Here is a 16,134-nt window from a genome sequence, read left to right as displayed (position 1 = left end):
GTTTTTCTAACATCGAATTTTTTAAGTCCCAAAGTTTTTTTTTACTTTTTTTTATAAACCCGTATAACTCGAAAACGGTAAGACCTACAAAAAAGTGTTGTATGGGGGACTGTCGTGAAATTTCCTGACGTTTTAGAAAAACATGTTGAAAAAATAAAAACACATTTTCTATACTGAAAAAAATTTGATTCAAAACTTAAGAGTCGATTTAAAAAAATGGCCATTTCAGATTTTGATCATCCTTAAGCAAAAAGTTTCGTAATCAAATTTACTAAAAGTCGTCCATACATTGCAAATTGGGCATATCTAAGGGAAAAAAGTTTTTCTAACAACGAATTTTTCAAGTCCAAAACTGAATTTTTTTCAAAGATTTTGTTCTAAACCGTCAAATATGATCGTGTTTTCAAGTGATAAATGAGTTTGAATCAGAAATAAATTGTATTTTTTATTGAGAATAGTTAAAAAACGAAATGAAGGCAATCTATGGATTTCGCCTCAGCCTATGAGAAAATCAACTCCGTCTAACAATCCGACGGATTTTTATGGTTCGAAAGATTGCAAACATTGAAAAGGAACAACCTGATCCATACCCCATTAAATTTTCTTCTAGAAAATACTACTAAACGTACCTGCGTTACAAGCCAGATGAATAAGAAATAATGTTTGTATTGTTATCTACCTAAAATGTCCGTTAACGACCTGAGCTACTCAACAATCACCGCGTGAGTGTATAGAAAGATAGGTATTTAACTTATAATTGTCGTTCTACCTATGCATATAACTATTTAAGCTTGATGTCAATAAAACTCTTTTCATTTTATCTAAGTCATTTGTGAAAAGAAGTTAAAGATGGATCAACAAGATTTATCGCGCATTAAAATTTCGAGATGTTGCGCCGGTATAAACAATCCTAAGTGCAGGCGAAGCCAGTTGCGAAACTTGTCACCAACAATGATCGAACACATACGTGCTATGGGATATAGTCATCAGCTTGATGAAACTATGTATATTTGTGAGTCATGTCGCTTAGTGATCAGGCTCCACAGAAGTCCGCCTAAGAAAAAACGACGTTCGAGTGGAGGCGAAGTGAATCAAAATCCACAACCACCAACAAGCGGTCAGGCCTCCAATGAAATGCTAGGTAAGATAAATTTATTTTGCAGCACATTAAACGACAATGATTGTTTATATAGAACCCATATCAATATATTAATTCGACATTATTGTATATTTCAGAAGCAGTCCCGTCCTGTTCATCTTTGCCATCCGTCCCATCAGCGGATGAATTACTAGGCCCCTACAACGTGGAAAAATTCAACAGTATTAATGAAACTTTGAATTTATCCCCAATCTCGTCGAGAAACATGAGGAGCTTGGACTATCGAATTAAAAAGTCAGTGGAGATCACCAAAGCTGTACGTCATGACATACTAGGCATGGATGCAATGGACGTTGACAAGGTGGAGGCATTCGAGGAAATCATCAATCAGTTGAAAGAAAAATTCAACTCACCTGAAAAATTCAACTCACCTGGTATTGACAGAAATGACCAGTTGAAAATATTATCGGTTCTTCCTAAGTCGTGGTCGATCAACAAAATTGTCGAGGAGTTCGAGGCACCAATTTACATGGTAAGACAAGTGAAACAACTTGTGAATGAACAGGGCATTCTATGTACCACAAAGGCTCGAAGTGGGCATGGAATTAGTGAAACAGATAAACAGGTTGTTATTGATTTCTTTGATAGTGATGATATTAGTAGGTCTATGCCAGGAGCCAATGACTTCGTTTCTGAGTACCGAAATGGTAGTAAAGAACAAGTTCAAAAGCGTCTATTGATGATGTCTCTTAAAGAGGCGTACATGATTTTTGAAGAAAGATGCCAAAATGTAGAAATTGGTTTTACTTTGTTTACTATGTTGAGGCCTAAACATTGTAGGCTTCTCGATAGCACAGGAATTCACAATGTATGTGTGTGCTCATACCACGAAAATGTTAAATTAATGCTTAACAGTTTAGGAATTGTCTCTCAGGCAGAAATTTGTGAAAAACTGTTATGCGATGTTTTAGTAAGAACGACTGATTGTTTTTTTTTCGAGAATGTGAAAAGTGTAATTCCAAAGAAAATATTACAGGAGAACTAATCTCGCTTTTAGAGGAAAGCGACAAAGACGATGTAGTTTTTCAGCAATGGCTCACCACCGATCGCTGTAATTTAGAAACTATAATAAAGCCTGTTGAAGAATTTGTTACGTATTTCGTGGAGAAAGTTGATAAGCTAATAACTCATGATTTTATTTGCAAAGAACAGTCTTCTTTTCTACGAAACAAAAAAAAAAAAATTCCTTAAAACAAGGTGAAATACTGGTAATTAGCGACTTTTCTGAAAATTATAGTTTTATCATACAAAACGCTGCTCAAGGATATCACTGGAATAATTCCCAAGCAACGATACACCCATTCGAGATTTACCATAAAAAAAGATAATAAATTGGAAAACGTTAGTTTTATTATAATATCAGAAGTGTTGACCCATGATACAGTAGCAGTTCAGCTATTTATTTCAAAATTGATAAATTTTGTTAAACAAAAAATAAATTTCTCAAAAGTTATTTTTATGTCAGATGGAGCTGCAGCTCATTATAAAAATAAAAAAAAATTGCCAGCTTATGTAATTTCAAGAAAATATATGGATTGGAAGCAGAATGGCACTTTTTTGCCACATCCCACGGCAAAGACCCCTGTGACGCTATTGATAGCACTCTCAAGCGAATGGCAAAAAGAGCAAGTCTTGCAAAAGACTATGGAAACACAATCGCAACTCCGCGAGAACTATTCGACTGGGCAGTGAAACAAACTGATACATGTATCACCAAATTAAATTTCTGTTATATATCTAATGAACAGTATGTTAAAATGTCAGAGGAATTTATGGAATTGTTTGATAAGGTTAAAACTGTCCCTGGTACCCAAAAATATCATTGTTTTATGCCTATCCAGTTATACGCGAGCGAGAATGGCGTCTTGTGGGTGCTGCTTGATAGTGGGTGAGATTCAAAATTTGACGTTTGTTGGAGGTCGGCAAAGCAACTGCACCTACCGGAGACAGCAGTCTTGACACGCAGAGAAGAAGAAAATAAGCAGAGAATTTCGATGGCTGTCGATTTGGAAATTCAGCTGTTTCAAATTGAAACATCGAACAAAAATGAATGTAAATCATCTAATTTAAAAGGCGTTCCGGACACAGCATCGTTCCACAAATTTCCATCCTGCCCCAGTTCTGAGGAAAATGATCAACACAGATTACTAGGATATAAGCTGTTTCACGCAAAGTAGGTAAAACACCATAAATTACGAAAGTGAAATTACCAATCGAATGTTGTGTTCATCACCCATGAAAAAGAACGTACTTCTTCAGCTATCCGAATGCTACGATCCTGTGAAACAATTTTTTTTGAGGATCCTGATAGATTAGGTTCCGGATATGTTATTTATATGGAGAGTGTTATGTGTTATGGGAGGTACTTGATGGAAAGTTGTTGTTACAGCTTCCGAAAGCTTGATTTCTTTTGAATTGTTGGCTTGGTTGGGCGACCTCATGTTGATAAAAAAAATACATTCTTTGGGCAGCATGCTCACTCTAGCAGATTGCATTTCATCAACTTTTCTGAGGTGAAATTCAAGTTAAACTTTCATACAAACGTGCCGGTTTTCCATATTGATATTTTGTAAACATCAATCTCAGCGACGACAAAATTCTCACTGGTAGGTGCAGATGCTTTGACGACCTCCAACAAACGTCAAACTTTGAATCCCACCCACCATCAAGCAGCACCCACAAGACGCCATTCTCGCTCGCGAATAACTGGATTAGTGATACACAAATTGCAGCCAAACGTTATACCAATTCAGAGGATGAACCAAAAATATTCAATTTATTCAGTAAAGCCCAAAAATAATGTAAATATTCATGTGCAGATACTACGTTTTAGGATATATAGCAATAATAAAAATAATAAACCGCGACTTTTTTTTATAAGCATAATATTGACCCTTTCCAGACACCTGTTAAGATTGGCTTTGGCCAAATAAGAAATAAAATATTATTGTGATATCTTTCCAACCATTAAAAACCCATCGGATTGTTAGACGGAGTTCATTTTCTCATAAGCGGTTTGGTGCGAGATCAATTGTATTTAATTAAAAAAAAACTGTATAATTCCGTTTTATTTCTTTTAACTACTCCCAATAAAACAAATATAATCTATTTTGTGATTAAAACTCATTTATCACTTCAAAATATGAGCATACTAGACTATTTAAAGCGAAATAAAAAAATATCAAAAAAAAAAAAATTGGACTTAAAAAATTCGTTGTTAGAAAAACTTTTTTCCCTAAAATATGCCCAATTTGCAATGTATGGACGACTTCTAGTAAATTTAATTACGAAACTTTTTGCTTAAGGATGATCAAAATCTGAAATGGCCGTTTTTTTAATCGACTTTAAAGTTTTGAATCATTGTTTTTTCGGTGTAGAAAATGTTTTTTTATTTTTTCAATATTTTTTTCTAAAACTTCAGGAAATTTCACGACAGTCCCCCATACAACACTTTTTTGTAGGTCTTACCGTTTTCGAGTTATACGGGTTTATGAAAAAAGTAAAAAAAAAACTTTGACCCTTTTCAAATGTTAGTCTAGATCGATTTTGAAAATACAAAATATGCAAAGTATCTTAGTTTCACATACTTTTGACATCCAGAAAGTTTCATTGAATTCTGAAGGGGTGCTGCCAATCGCGTGTCGAGTTGGCGTGAAATCCGTCAGCATTCGACAGTGTTTGGCATGAAGGTTTGATCGTAAAATAAAAAACTTTAATTTTCCAACATACATTGTTAGAACAATTCAAAGTTATCTGTCAATTCGTACGCTTTAGGTTAATTATCAGAACTCCAGATCTGAAAAACTTCCTGTAAGAGCTGGTGTTCCCCAAGGCAGCATTTTGGGACCAATATTATACAATATTTTCACATTTGACTTACCTGAGTTACCTCAGGGATGTCAAAAATCCTTGTTTGCGGATGACACAGGCCTTTCCGCCAAAGGACGAAGCCTGCGTGTCATCTGTAGACGATTGCAAAAAAGTTTGGATATTTTTTCTTCATACTTGCAAAAATGGAAGATTTCTCCTAATGCTTCCAAAACTCAACACCAGCATACTGATAGAATCTCTTCCAGGATGCTGGTACTAGTTATTTCAGCAAGTCGGCAGAACCCTTTCCACGACTCTTTTTAGATGCTTCAAAACTTTAGAGTAGAATAAGTGCAGAAGCCTTTCAAAATCATATATTTAGAACACTTCTAGATTCATTCTATGTTATTTTATGAATCCTTTGAAAATCCTTGGGTGCTTCGAGAGTCGATCTAATCGCTTCTAGAATAATTCAAGGATTCTTCTAGAATGTGTCGAGATCTCCCACATCTTGCTTGGTAGGAAATTAATGAAACATTCAAGAAATTAATTTAAAATCCTCGTGCAATGATTGAATATTGCAAGTCATTTTAACCATTAAAAACCTATTGTATATGTTTGATCCTTATACGTGATATGTAATTAATTCAAATCAAAATACCTTTTGATGAATACACAATTTATTATTCCTAATAATCATTTCAATAATTGGTCCTTATATGCTATAATTTCATATGATCACAAAAAAAAATCCCATCACTTAAGCATCAGTGATGTAATGTAAAATATCACGCTGTGTAATTAATCCAACCACTTTCTCCGTTGGTTCCACATGGCCATCTGCAAAATAGAAATATTACTGTGTAACGATTAACAAACAAACGCATCTCCAAAACACTTACTGTCCACCCCAAGATCCGTCACCAGAACGAACGGATCCTTCTCCAGGATGCGAGCAGCCCTTCCCATCGTACAGTTCCGGTCGATTTTCACAAACTGCTTGTAGATGGCCCGGGAAGCCGGATCACCCGGCTGCACCATTCCGTTCAGCAGCTTTCCGATAAGGTTCGCCAAGTAGACCGCTCCCCGGATGCTTCCGTCGTGGTTGATCACCGGCAGTTGGTTGAATTTGTCCTTCTTCATGATCCGGACGGCCTCTTGGATCGAGACGTCCACCGTGATCGTGACCGGTGTGGCCATATCGATCGTCGAAACCTTCTGGTTCCACCATCTGAAAGAGGTTTAGATATGAATTGAGCTACGCGCTAAGAATCCTATACTGGTAACATACTTGTGTTTCTGAACATTGACGCATTCCTTGAAGTTGCGCGCCTCCATCCAGTTGTCGGAAACGAACTTCGTCAGGTGGTTCCGGATGTTATCCGGTAGGATAACCACCACGTTTTGACCCTCGTCAAGGCTCTTTGCGGCCTGCAGTGCAACCCACATGTTTCCTCCGGCGCTTCCTCCGCACAGCAGACCCTCTTCGGCGATCATCTTCCTAGCAGTTTGGAATGCGTCCTTATCTCCGTATTTGATCCACTCGTCCACCACGCTGCGATCGCAAACCGTCGGCACGAAGTCGTACCCTACGCCTTCCACTTCCCAGAACTTGCAGTCGGTTTTGTTCAAGCTTGCCGGGAAGGCCAGAATCGAGCCGAGAGGATCCGAGCAGACAACCCTGCAGTTGGGATTGTGTTCCTTTACTTTACGACCCAATCCGGTGGCAGTGCCGCCGGTTCCGGCTCCCATTACGATCATGTCGACCTTCCCATCCAGCTGTCGGATGATCTCCGATGCCGTGCCGTCGTAGTGCGCCAAAGGATTGCCCGAGTTGGTGTACTGGTTTAAGATAACCGCGTTAGGTATCTCTCGTTGAAGTCGCTGAGCGACGGCGATCAGTCCTTCAGGATGATCGAAGGACGCCTCGTTCGGTGTGCGGATCACTTCGGCTCCCAGCGCCTGCAGGGTGTCAACCTTCTCGTTGGACATCTTCTCCGGCATAACGATGACACACTTGTAACCCTTGACGGCCGCTCCCAGGGCCAGCCCGATACCGGTGTTGCCCGAAGTTGGTTCCACGATGGTGGACCCGGGCTTCAGCAGACCACGTTCCTCAGCTTCCTCGATCATGCGCAACCCGATGCGGTCCTTGACCGAGCCGGCCGGGTTCAGGAATTCGCATTTGGCGTCTGGTTTAGTAAAATGGGAGATTTAGGGTCAGAGTTGTTCAAAAATTTTATGTTCAAAGTACACTTACAAATGTTGCATTTTACTCCAAATTCTTTAGGAAGTTTGTTTAACTTCACGAGGGGAGTATTTCCGATTGCTTCCAAGATGTTGTTGATGGCTTTCTCGTTGTAAATTCTAATAAGAATCAGAAACACGGAGATTAAAAGGTTATGAATACGGCAAAATAGCGATATAACGTTGAACCGTTGGAAAGCTCTAAGAAAATCAAGCAGATCCTACAGGGGATCTACCTTGTTAGCGAAGTGATTTGGAAACCCGCTTAGATATCCCTTCAGGGATTCCTCCGGCAATTTTATCATTTAGGATTCCTTCAAGAATTAATTCAGAGATTTTTCGGTCAGATTTTTCAGAGATTCCTCCAGAAATTCTATGAGAGACCCCTTTATGGATTTATCCAAAATATTCTTCAAGGATTATATTGTGTTTCCACAAACTATCCAGCTTTTTACGCTAGCATGCCATAAACTTTGAATCACCCCCCTTCTGACTTGTCTTGCCTCCACTATATTTTTTTATAGTTCTATCGAAGCAAGCCAATAGGGCCCAGATAGCCGTAGCGGTAAACGCGCAGCTATTCAGCATGACCATGCTGAGGGTCGTGGGTTCGAATCCCGCTGATCGAGGATCTTTTCGTAAAGGATACGGTGGCACTATCTATACTTTCCATAGCGGCCGTTTTGGTTATTTTAATGATCCATTGTTGCACAGATATTGACGATTGATTTTTTGTTCCAAATCCAGAGATTTCAAAAGCAGCACCAAAAGTTTCTCTTAAATCGACATCGGTTAATGAAGAACATGATTCCTTCAATAGAAAACATAAAATAATATAATAAAATGCAATTATTAAACTAATTAAGATACATGTAAAACAATTTGGATACTACGAATTTCATAACAAATCAGGAAAATTTTTGGCAAATGAATCAACAAACATAATTCCATAATAGGGTCCTAAAGCCCTGTCCCAATTTTAGTGCCAAACGCTTAAGTTTAGGCCAATAACACATGTTTACTCAATTTTCTAATGTTTTCCGTTGGTTTGAGTACAAAAAACATTTTTTTTTAGATTTTGTCACACTCCTTGGCTTAAACTCAAATTTTGGGTGTATTTTGTTTTCCGTGTCCCTTCCGAAATGTCAGATAGGAACAACCCCAGTGGTAAAACTAGAACCCCTGTGGTGTTTTTGTCGACTAAGCGAACGTCAAACATGATCTTAAGTGTCAAGGTTCATTTATGGACCCAATTTTTAAATTAAAGTTTAAACATGATATAGCCGTTATTTGGGCGGGAAAAATTGCTAAAGTAGTCTTTCGTGTAATTCAATAAAAACAAGATTTCATTAAAAATTTTAGGACCCAATTCATTGCCTACTAAGATCATACCATAAAAACTGTTGGCAAGATATGTCAAAACCAATTCAACCCCTTTGTTTTATGCCTAGCGTAAAAGCTGGATTCCTTCTACTTCTATTCTGGCATTGCGTCCCTACTAGGACAGAGTCTGATTCTCAGCTCAGCTTCTCAGCAGTTATTACCCGAGACTTTCTTTGCCAATTGACCATTTTTGTATGTGTATATCGTGTGGCAAGCACGAAGATAGTCTATGCCCTGGGTAGTCGAGAAAATTTCCAACCCGAAAACGTTTTTAGATTTCCGTAGTTACTGAAAATCTGGTTGATAACTTCTACGTGATTATTTCTAAAATACTTTAATCCTACACACTTTAATTGTTCTAAGGCTTCTGGTGTAATATCAACAGCTGAACAGTTCGGTGATGTGAATTCAACGAGTACGTCAGTGTATTATATTTTTCGATATTGATTCACTGGAATCCGTACCTTTCAATTCAACACTCACGGATTTCGGTAAATTAGCTTAGTGTAAATAGCGCAGATGACATCAAAACAGTTTATAGTAACTGCGGATATCTACAAGAGTTTTAACAGGTTTCATAAATATGTTTACACATTTTGAGAAGCTAAGGATCGATTACTTAACTATGCTCAAAGATTAGTATACGCAAAATATAAAATTGAATTTATAAGTATACCTATCATCTTCAACTTCAACTTTTTAAATACCAATTGCAAGATTACAGTTCTGTCACAGAGAAACAGACGTAACACTTAGAACAAATCGCGATCAAAATCATAGTCGCGAAAACATGTACGCCCAATGCTAAAAACACTGTAGGTGGCCGATGGACCAACAGGTGGCGGTAGTGTGTAAACGTCAAACACGAACAAAAACGACGCGAGCGCTGCGGGTGGTCGATTGACCACCTACCATGTATTTGAATCGAACGTTAAAAAGTTGGTCGATGGACAGCAGGTAGAGTGTGACGTCTGTTTGTCTGTGGTTCTGTCTTATCTCAATCTCAATCCTAAATCCTAAATTCCAAATCTCAAATCTCAAATCTCAAATCGCAAATCTCCAATCTCAAATCTCAGATCTCAAATTTCAAATCTCAAATCTCAAATCTCAAATCTCAAATCTCAAATCTCAAATCTCAAATTTCAAATCTCAAATCTCAAATTTCAAATCTCAAATCTCAAATCTCAAATCTCAAATCTCAAATCTCAAATCTTAAATCTCAAATTTCAAATCTCAAATCTCAAATTTCAAATCTCAAATTTCAATTCTCTAATCTCAAATCTCAAATCTCAAATCTCAAATCTCATCTCAAATCTCAAATCTCAAATCTCAAATCTCAAATCTCAAATCTCAAATCTCAAATCTCAAATCTCAAATCTCAAATCTCAAATCTCAAATCTCAAATCTCAAATCTCAAATCTCAAATCTCAAATCTCAAATCTCAAATCTCAAATCTCAAATCTCAAATCTCAAATCTCAAATCTCAAATCTCAAATCTCAAACTGAATCTGAATCTGAACTGAAGCTGAATCGTAAGCTTAATTTTAATTTGAATCTGAATTCGAATCTCAATCTTATTCTCAATATCAATCTCAATCTCCATCTCGATCTTAATTTCAATCTGAATTTGAATTTGAATCTAAATTTGAATCTGAATCTCAATCTCAATCTCCATATCAATTTCAATCTCAATCTCAATCTCAATCTCAATCTAAATCTCAAGCTAAATCTCAATTTCAATCTGGATCTGAATCTGAATCTGAACCTCAATCTCAATCTCAATTTCAATCTGAATCTAAATCTGAATCTGAATCTCAATCTGAATCTCAATCTGAATCTCAATCTGAATCTCAATCTGAATCTCAATCTGAATCTGAATCTCAATCTTAATCTCATTATCAATCTCAATCTCAATATCAGTCTCAATTTCAATCTGAATCTGAATTTGGATCTGAATCTGAATCTGAATCTGAATCTGAATTTGTATCTGAATCTGAATTTCAATCTCAAACTGAATCTGAATCTGAAACTGAATCTAAATCTAAATCTGAATCTCAATCGCAATCTCCATATCAATTTCAAGCTCAATCTCAATCTCAATCTAAATCTCAAGCTCAATCTCAATTTCAATCTGGATCTGAATCTGAATCTGAATCTGGAGCTCAATCTTAATCTCAATATCAATCTCAATATTAATCTCAATCTCAATTTCAATCTGAATCTGAATCTCAATCTGAATCTCTCAATCTCCATCTCAATCTAAATCTCAAGCTCAACCTCAATTTCAATCTGGATCTGAATCTGAATCTGAATCTCAATCTCAATCTGAATCTCAATCTCAAACTGAATCTGAATCTGAAACTGAACTGAGTCTGAATCATAAGCTTAATTTTAATTTGAATCTGAATACGAATCTCAATCTTATTCTCAATATCAATCTCAATCTCCATCTCAATGAAATTGAGCAATCTGAATTTGAATCTGAATCTAAATCTGAATCTCAATCTCAGTCTCCATATCAATTTCAATCCCAATCTCAATCTCAATCTCAATCTCAATCTAAATCTCAAGCTCAATCTCAATTTCAATCTGGATCTGAACCTGAATCTGAACCTCAATCTTAATCTTAATATCAATCTCAATATTAATCTCAATCTCAATCTCAATTTCAATCTGAATCTAAATCTGAATCTGAATCTCAATCTGAATCTGAATCTCAATCTTAATCTCAATATCAATCTCAATCTCAATATCAGTCTCAATTTCAATCTGAATCTGAATCTCAATCTCAATCAGAAGGTCAATCTCAATCTGAATTTGAATCTCCATCTGAATCTCAATTTCTATTTCAATCTTAATTTCAATCTCAATCTCAAACTGAATTTGAATCTTAATCTCGATTTCAATCTGAATCTGAACCTGAATATGAATTTGAATCTCAATCTCAATCTCAATTTCATTCTGAATTTGAATCTGAATCTCAATCTCAATCTCAATCTGAATCTTAATCTCAATTTCAATCTGAATCTGATTCTGAATCTCAATCTGAATGTCAATCTCATTCTGAATCGGAATCTCAATCTGAAACTCTCAGAATTTGAACCTCAATCTCTATTTCAATCTCAATATCAATCTCAATATCAATCGCAATTTCCATCTCAATCTCAATTTCAATCTGAATCTGAATCACAAGCTTAATTAGATTTGTAGCTTTTAAAGCATTCCAAGAAGTGAGACAGTTCCTTTTCGAAAATAGCATAAAATCGAGGGAAAACGTGATAGTATGTTCCACTCGTGCACAGCATATTTTGAAGTGTTCTGAGCACGAGAATGGGTTCAGCAACCTAACCAGAAAAATAAACACAAATTATCGCTTGTTTTGGCGATTGGAGCAAACAGTTACGCTGTGTCATCGCCGATCCATTTTTTGTTGTTGTCTAATCCATTTCACCTAATTAGCACCTGATGATGCCAAACGCAGAATCACATTGTTCCCATCGTTGGATCACGTTCTGTATAAATGCTTGATGTTTAAAGTTAGAACAACACTAATCAGTAAACTCTACAACATTTGACGTAAAAGTTTTAACACCGGAGTTTTTCACGATCAAAATTAATGAATACTTCAATCAGGGCCGATTTCTCCACATTAGCTCAAGTATTGGACCAAGTTGACCATCATGTTTGAACTACACTCAAATAAAAAAAATAGTCACCGTATTACTAAAGTTTAATGCATTCATGTCTATTTTGTATCTGCCTCTCATTTATTCTGCTGTAATTTTTACACTAACTGTTATTTCGACTTAATTCAAGTTTAGCGATAAATTACTATAATTTAGTAATCCAGTAAGTATCCTTGTTTTTAGTGCAAGTTTTTGGTTCAACGGATGGTGAAGTTTTTATCATATTCAAACTTTTTTGCACCTACTTTGCACTCACTGCACTGTCTTCAGTGATATGTTGCTACGACCGCTCTAGGGTTAATTGCAATTTGAAGAATCCATGCTCTCTCAAGTATATCCTCAAGCCCAAATAGGTCCTCAACGGTTTAGGGACAAATGGTCGAAGGACAAAAGATCGAACGATAACAGTCGACAAGACAAAAGGTCAAACATAATTTTGAAAAAATATTTTCGACTTTTATCCCTCCTTTTTTCTTCTTCGACCTTTAGTTCTTTCGACCCTTTGACTTTAGATTTTCTTCTTCTTTTTGGCATTTACTTCCTCACTGGGACAGAGCCTGCTTCTCAGCGTAGTGTTCTTATGAGCATTTCCACAGTTATTAACTGAGAGCTTTATTTGCCAAAGTTGCCATTTTCGCATTCGTATATCGTGTGGCAGGTACGATGATACTCTATGCCCAGAGAAGTCAAGGAAATTTCCTTTACGAAAAGACCTGGACCGACCGGGATTCGAACCCAGACATCCTCAGCATGGCTTTGCTTTGTAGCCGCGGACTCTAACCACTCGACTAATGAAGGCCCATTTTAGACCTTCTTCCTTTGGATTTTTTGTCTTTTTACTTTTTTTTTTTTCAAAATCTTGGACCCTACAAAATTGGCACAAATCCCCGAAAAACTTACGGTGGTCGGTTCTGGTGCGGACTGGCTTCGGTCGTTCCCAGCTTCCAGGTACACCTGGAGGTCAAATCCGGCCTCACAAAGTACGACTCAAAGTCACTACTGCAACCACTGTGCCCATTTTTCATCGGACAAGCTCTGTGCGACATTTTCCCCCGACACTAACTGTTTTCCGAAAAAAAAAAACCGAAAGAAAGCTTAAGCACTCAAAAGTACACTCACGACGATGTCAACCGAACTACTGATGCCGACCGGTGCCGATGGGAACCAATTTATAACCGACGATGATGTTGCTGAAAATGCTTCAACTTCTTGAGCGAGCGCGCAGACCCAAATTCGCGCGCGTTGCTTGAGCTGTTTGAGATCGTGTGCGACGACGACGCTTCCCTGGGAGGGGAAATGTTACCCAAACGTTGCCGATGTGAGTGCCGTGCATGCTGCTTGCCGCGTGTTTGTCCCGGTGCTGTGAAGCGGCATTTCTCAGGATGCAACTGTGCTGGGTAAGGGTATGCGATATGGATTTTTTTTCATGTCGATGGCGGTATTCCCTATTATTGCGGTATAACAATTATATCCTGATCATTATTCGAAACCTTCATTTTCTCTGGATATTATTGATTGTGATGAAAGTTTATAATACTCCCAAGCTGAAACAAAAGAATGTTTTTAAAATTTAACGATTTTAATTGTTGGAAGAACGGTTTTAAATGCTGCATCAAGAATAGCCTATATCACTAAGTGCCGAAGTGCGGAAGTGAATCAAAAGTGCCAAGAATAGGATCCGGATTGCGGTAGGGGCAATAATAGGACAATGAAAATAGATTTTGCCTATTATTGAGGTACCGTAATTTCGGGTGAAATTGATCATTTTCCACGGTTTTTCTAGTCTGTTTTCTATAATGTTAACAATGCCAAACAACTAAATACAGGAAAACAAGTACAAAGGTGAGCCTCATCGACTTATGTAGGTACCAAAATTTTCTAACAAATGTCATTTTAGTGTTAACAAATACTTGAGGTATTTAAATTAAATTAAAAAATAAATAAAAATAAAATTAAAAAATCAGAGGATCTCATTTCGGAGTGAAATTGATCACTTGTCAATGCCATTATTGTTAGTTTCCAAAACAAGTTTATATGGTAAATTTGAGCTCCCCGAATCCGAATATGCTTGTAAAATTCTGAACAATGCAATATTTAGAAAACGCCTAAATGTATGCAATTTCCTAAGGAATTCAATGATATTGTTACATAAGTTAATTTGCCTATCAGTCATTGGGTGTATTGATATGTGCAAGCGTAAAGATAAAAACCACAAACAAAAGTTTTCCGTGCATTCGAACCAAAATGTGCGACAAGGGTTGAGTAAACAACATAGCGAAAATCATCTGTCACTGGAAACATAGCGAAAGTCGCTGACTGTAGTTCCGGTCAAACACACACGTGGCAGATACAAGTGATTCGTTGGGCCGACAGCAGCTACCAAAGTTTTCAGGTCCGGAAAATCCGAACCTAAAAGTGATCCGGCCGAAACAAATACTGCCAGTTCGACAGCCCCTTAAGTCGGGGACGGCGCTAATCCAACCTAAAAGTGCTCCCGCCGAAACAAATACTCCCAGGTAAGACAATCCAGTCGGAAAAGCTGACCAAAATACAACTGAATCGTTCTAATGCAGTTCGACAGACCCTCAAGTCGGGGACGGCGCTAATCCTTCCGCCGCAGGCATTCCTTGCGTTCGAGGACCATTTTCGATCGCCGCATCAAGGCCCAGCCGAAGACAGACGGCCCAGCCGAAGACAGACGGCCCAGCTGAAGACAGACGAAAAGCCTTCTGGATCAGAAGTAAGTTTACACCCTACAGTTGATAACGATAAATATTAAGGGACTTGTTTCCCTTCAGGGCTTTTTCTTTACTGTGGCTGGAGTAGCGGAAATTCAAGATCTGGGCACGAGGGAGTACGACTGCCAACCGGATTGCAGGACTTCGGGATTCGAGTGCGAGCGAGCACGATTATCGACCGGATCGCACGCCTTTGGGACCCGAGCGCGAGCAAGTGCGATTGCCGGCTGGATTTCATGGGAAGAGCAGGAGATTGGGCGTGTTACTTTGGGCGAGCCACGAGTCAAACCAAGAATTCGCGGGAGACGACGACCTCAGTGGGCCGCCAGATCGGAGCTGTGAAGGGATACTAGCTAGTCGTCGAGGCGAGCTGTGGCAGACGGCCTTAAGGAACGTCGGAAGCCTTGGAACAGCCAACAGCAGGAGATTCCGGAGGATCACGGTGACGTCCGGATGGTTTGGGTGCACCCAGAAGAACCGTGAGTAGAAGAAAGAGAATGAAGAGAAAGAATAAGAAAGAAGTTAGAGAAGCAGGGTGCTAGGTAGCTAGAACAGAGAGGATGTTTGTGGCCCGGAAGTCGTAATAAAGCTTGCACAGTATGTTATGAATTTGTGGCGTTTTTTGTTGCTAGCCGGTCCGATCTAAGCCACTTTTGTCTCGGCAGAGATCGTTTCACAACAATATCTAACAGAAATTCAATTATTTCAACCATATGAGCAAATTGGTACGAGTTTTGGTGATGAAATCTGGTTTGGGGATATATCTCAAGCATTCTCACAAACTTTCAGGTTTATACCATGTTCAAATCCTTGCTTATAAATAGAAGTTCATAGGTGTTTGTCAATACTGCACCGTGCATGATTTTGAAATTTTACGTTATTTTCATAGTAATAAACATTCTTTAACGCAAAAAACTTCACAACACACCATTCGACAATAGTTACGACAAGCAACGTTCATGTACTGCAACTTACATTTATATTTGTGCTCCATTACGAATAAATAAAAACGTGTGATACGATGATCAATTTCACCCTTCTGATCAATTACACCCGATTTTACGGTACTTGTATACCTACCGTAATTCGGGGTGTAGTTGATCAGTGGGGA

At 38.0% G+C, this 16,134-nt stretch overlaps 2 protein-coding genes across 2 annotated transcripts; one reads left to right on the top strand and one right to left on the bottom strand.

The window, feature by feature from the left end:
* Positions 1-5,649: 5,649 nt before the first annotated feature.
* Positions 5,650-13,438, bottom strand: LOC5570649 (cystathionine beta-synthase). The gene is made up of 5 exons (XM_021850833.1): positions 13,186-13,438; positions 7,230-7,336; positions 6,261-7,161; positions 5,872-6,200; positions 5,650-5,809 (listed from the first exon to the last, which is right to left on the bottom strand). The coding sequence occupies exons 1-5, from the start codon at positions 13,329-13,331 to the stop codon at positions 5,730-5,732; spliced, it is 1,563 nt and encodes a 520-aa protein (XP_021706525.1). The 5' UTR covers positions 13,332-13,438; the 3' UTR covers positions 5,650-5,729.
* Positions 13,409-15,632, top strand: LOC110674258. The gene is made up of 4 exons (XM_021838525.1): positions 13,409-13,471; positions 14,608-14,801; positions 14,859-15,025; positions 15,084-15,632. The coding sequence occupies exons 1-4, from the start codon at positions 13,409-13,411 to the stop codon at positions 15,374-15,376; spliced, it is 717 nt and encodes a 238-aa protein (XP_021694217.1). The 3' UTR covers positions 15,377-15,632.
* The last annotated feature ends 502 nt before the right edge of the window (positions 15,633-16,134 follow it).

This window comes from Aedes aegypti, chromosome 1 (genome assembly GCF_002204515.2).
Source record: "Aedes aegypti strain LVP_AGWG chromosome 1, AaegL5.0 Primary Assembly, whole genome shotgun sequence".
NCBI lineage: Eukaryota > Metazoa > Arthropoda > Insecta > Diptera > Culicidae > Aedes > Aedes aegypti.
This window is presented reverse-complemented; position numbering and strand designations above follow the sequence as displayed.

Excerpts from the sequence above, each read along its gene's own strand:
- LOC5570649 (XM_021850833.1), bottom strand. The coding sequence starts at position 13,331 with ATGTCGCACAGAGCTTGTCCGATGAAAAATGGGCACAGTGGTTGCAGT. Across the intron at positions 6,201-6,260 it reads GTCAATGTTCAGAAACACAA|ATGGTGGAACCAGAAGGTTT; the intron begins GTATGTTACCAG and ends AACCTCTTTCAG. Across the intron at positions 5,810-5,871 it reads GACGGATCTTGGGGTGGACA|ATGGCCATGTGGAACCAACG; the intron begins GTAAGTGTTTTG and ends TCTATTTTGCAG.
- LOC110674258 (XM_021838525.1), top strand. The coding sequence starts at position 13,409 with ATGTCAACCGAACTACTGATGCCGACCGGTGCCGATGGGAACCAATTT. Across the intron at positions 13,472-14,607 it reads AATTTATAACCGACGATGAT|TTCCGGTCAAACACACACGT; the intron begins GTTGCTGAAAAT and ends CGCTGACTGTAG. Across the intron at positions 14,802-14,858 it reads GCCGAAACAAATACTCCCAG|TTCGACAGACCCTCAAGTCG; the intron begins GTAAGACAATCC and ends GTTCTAATGCAG.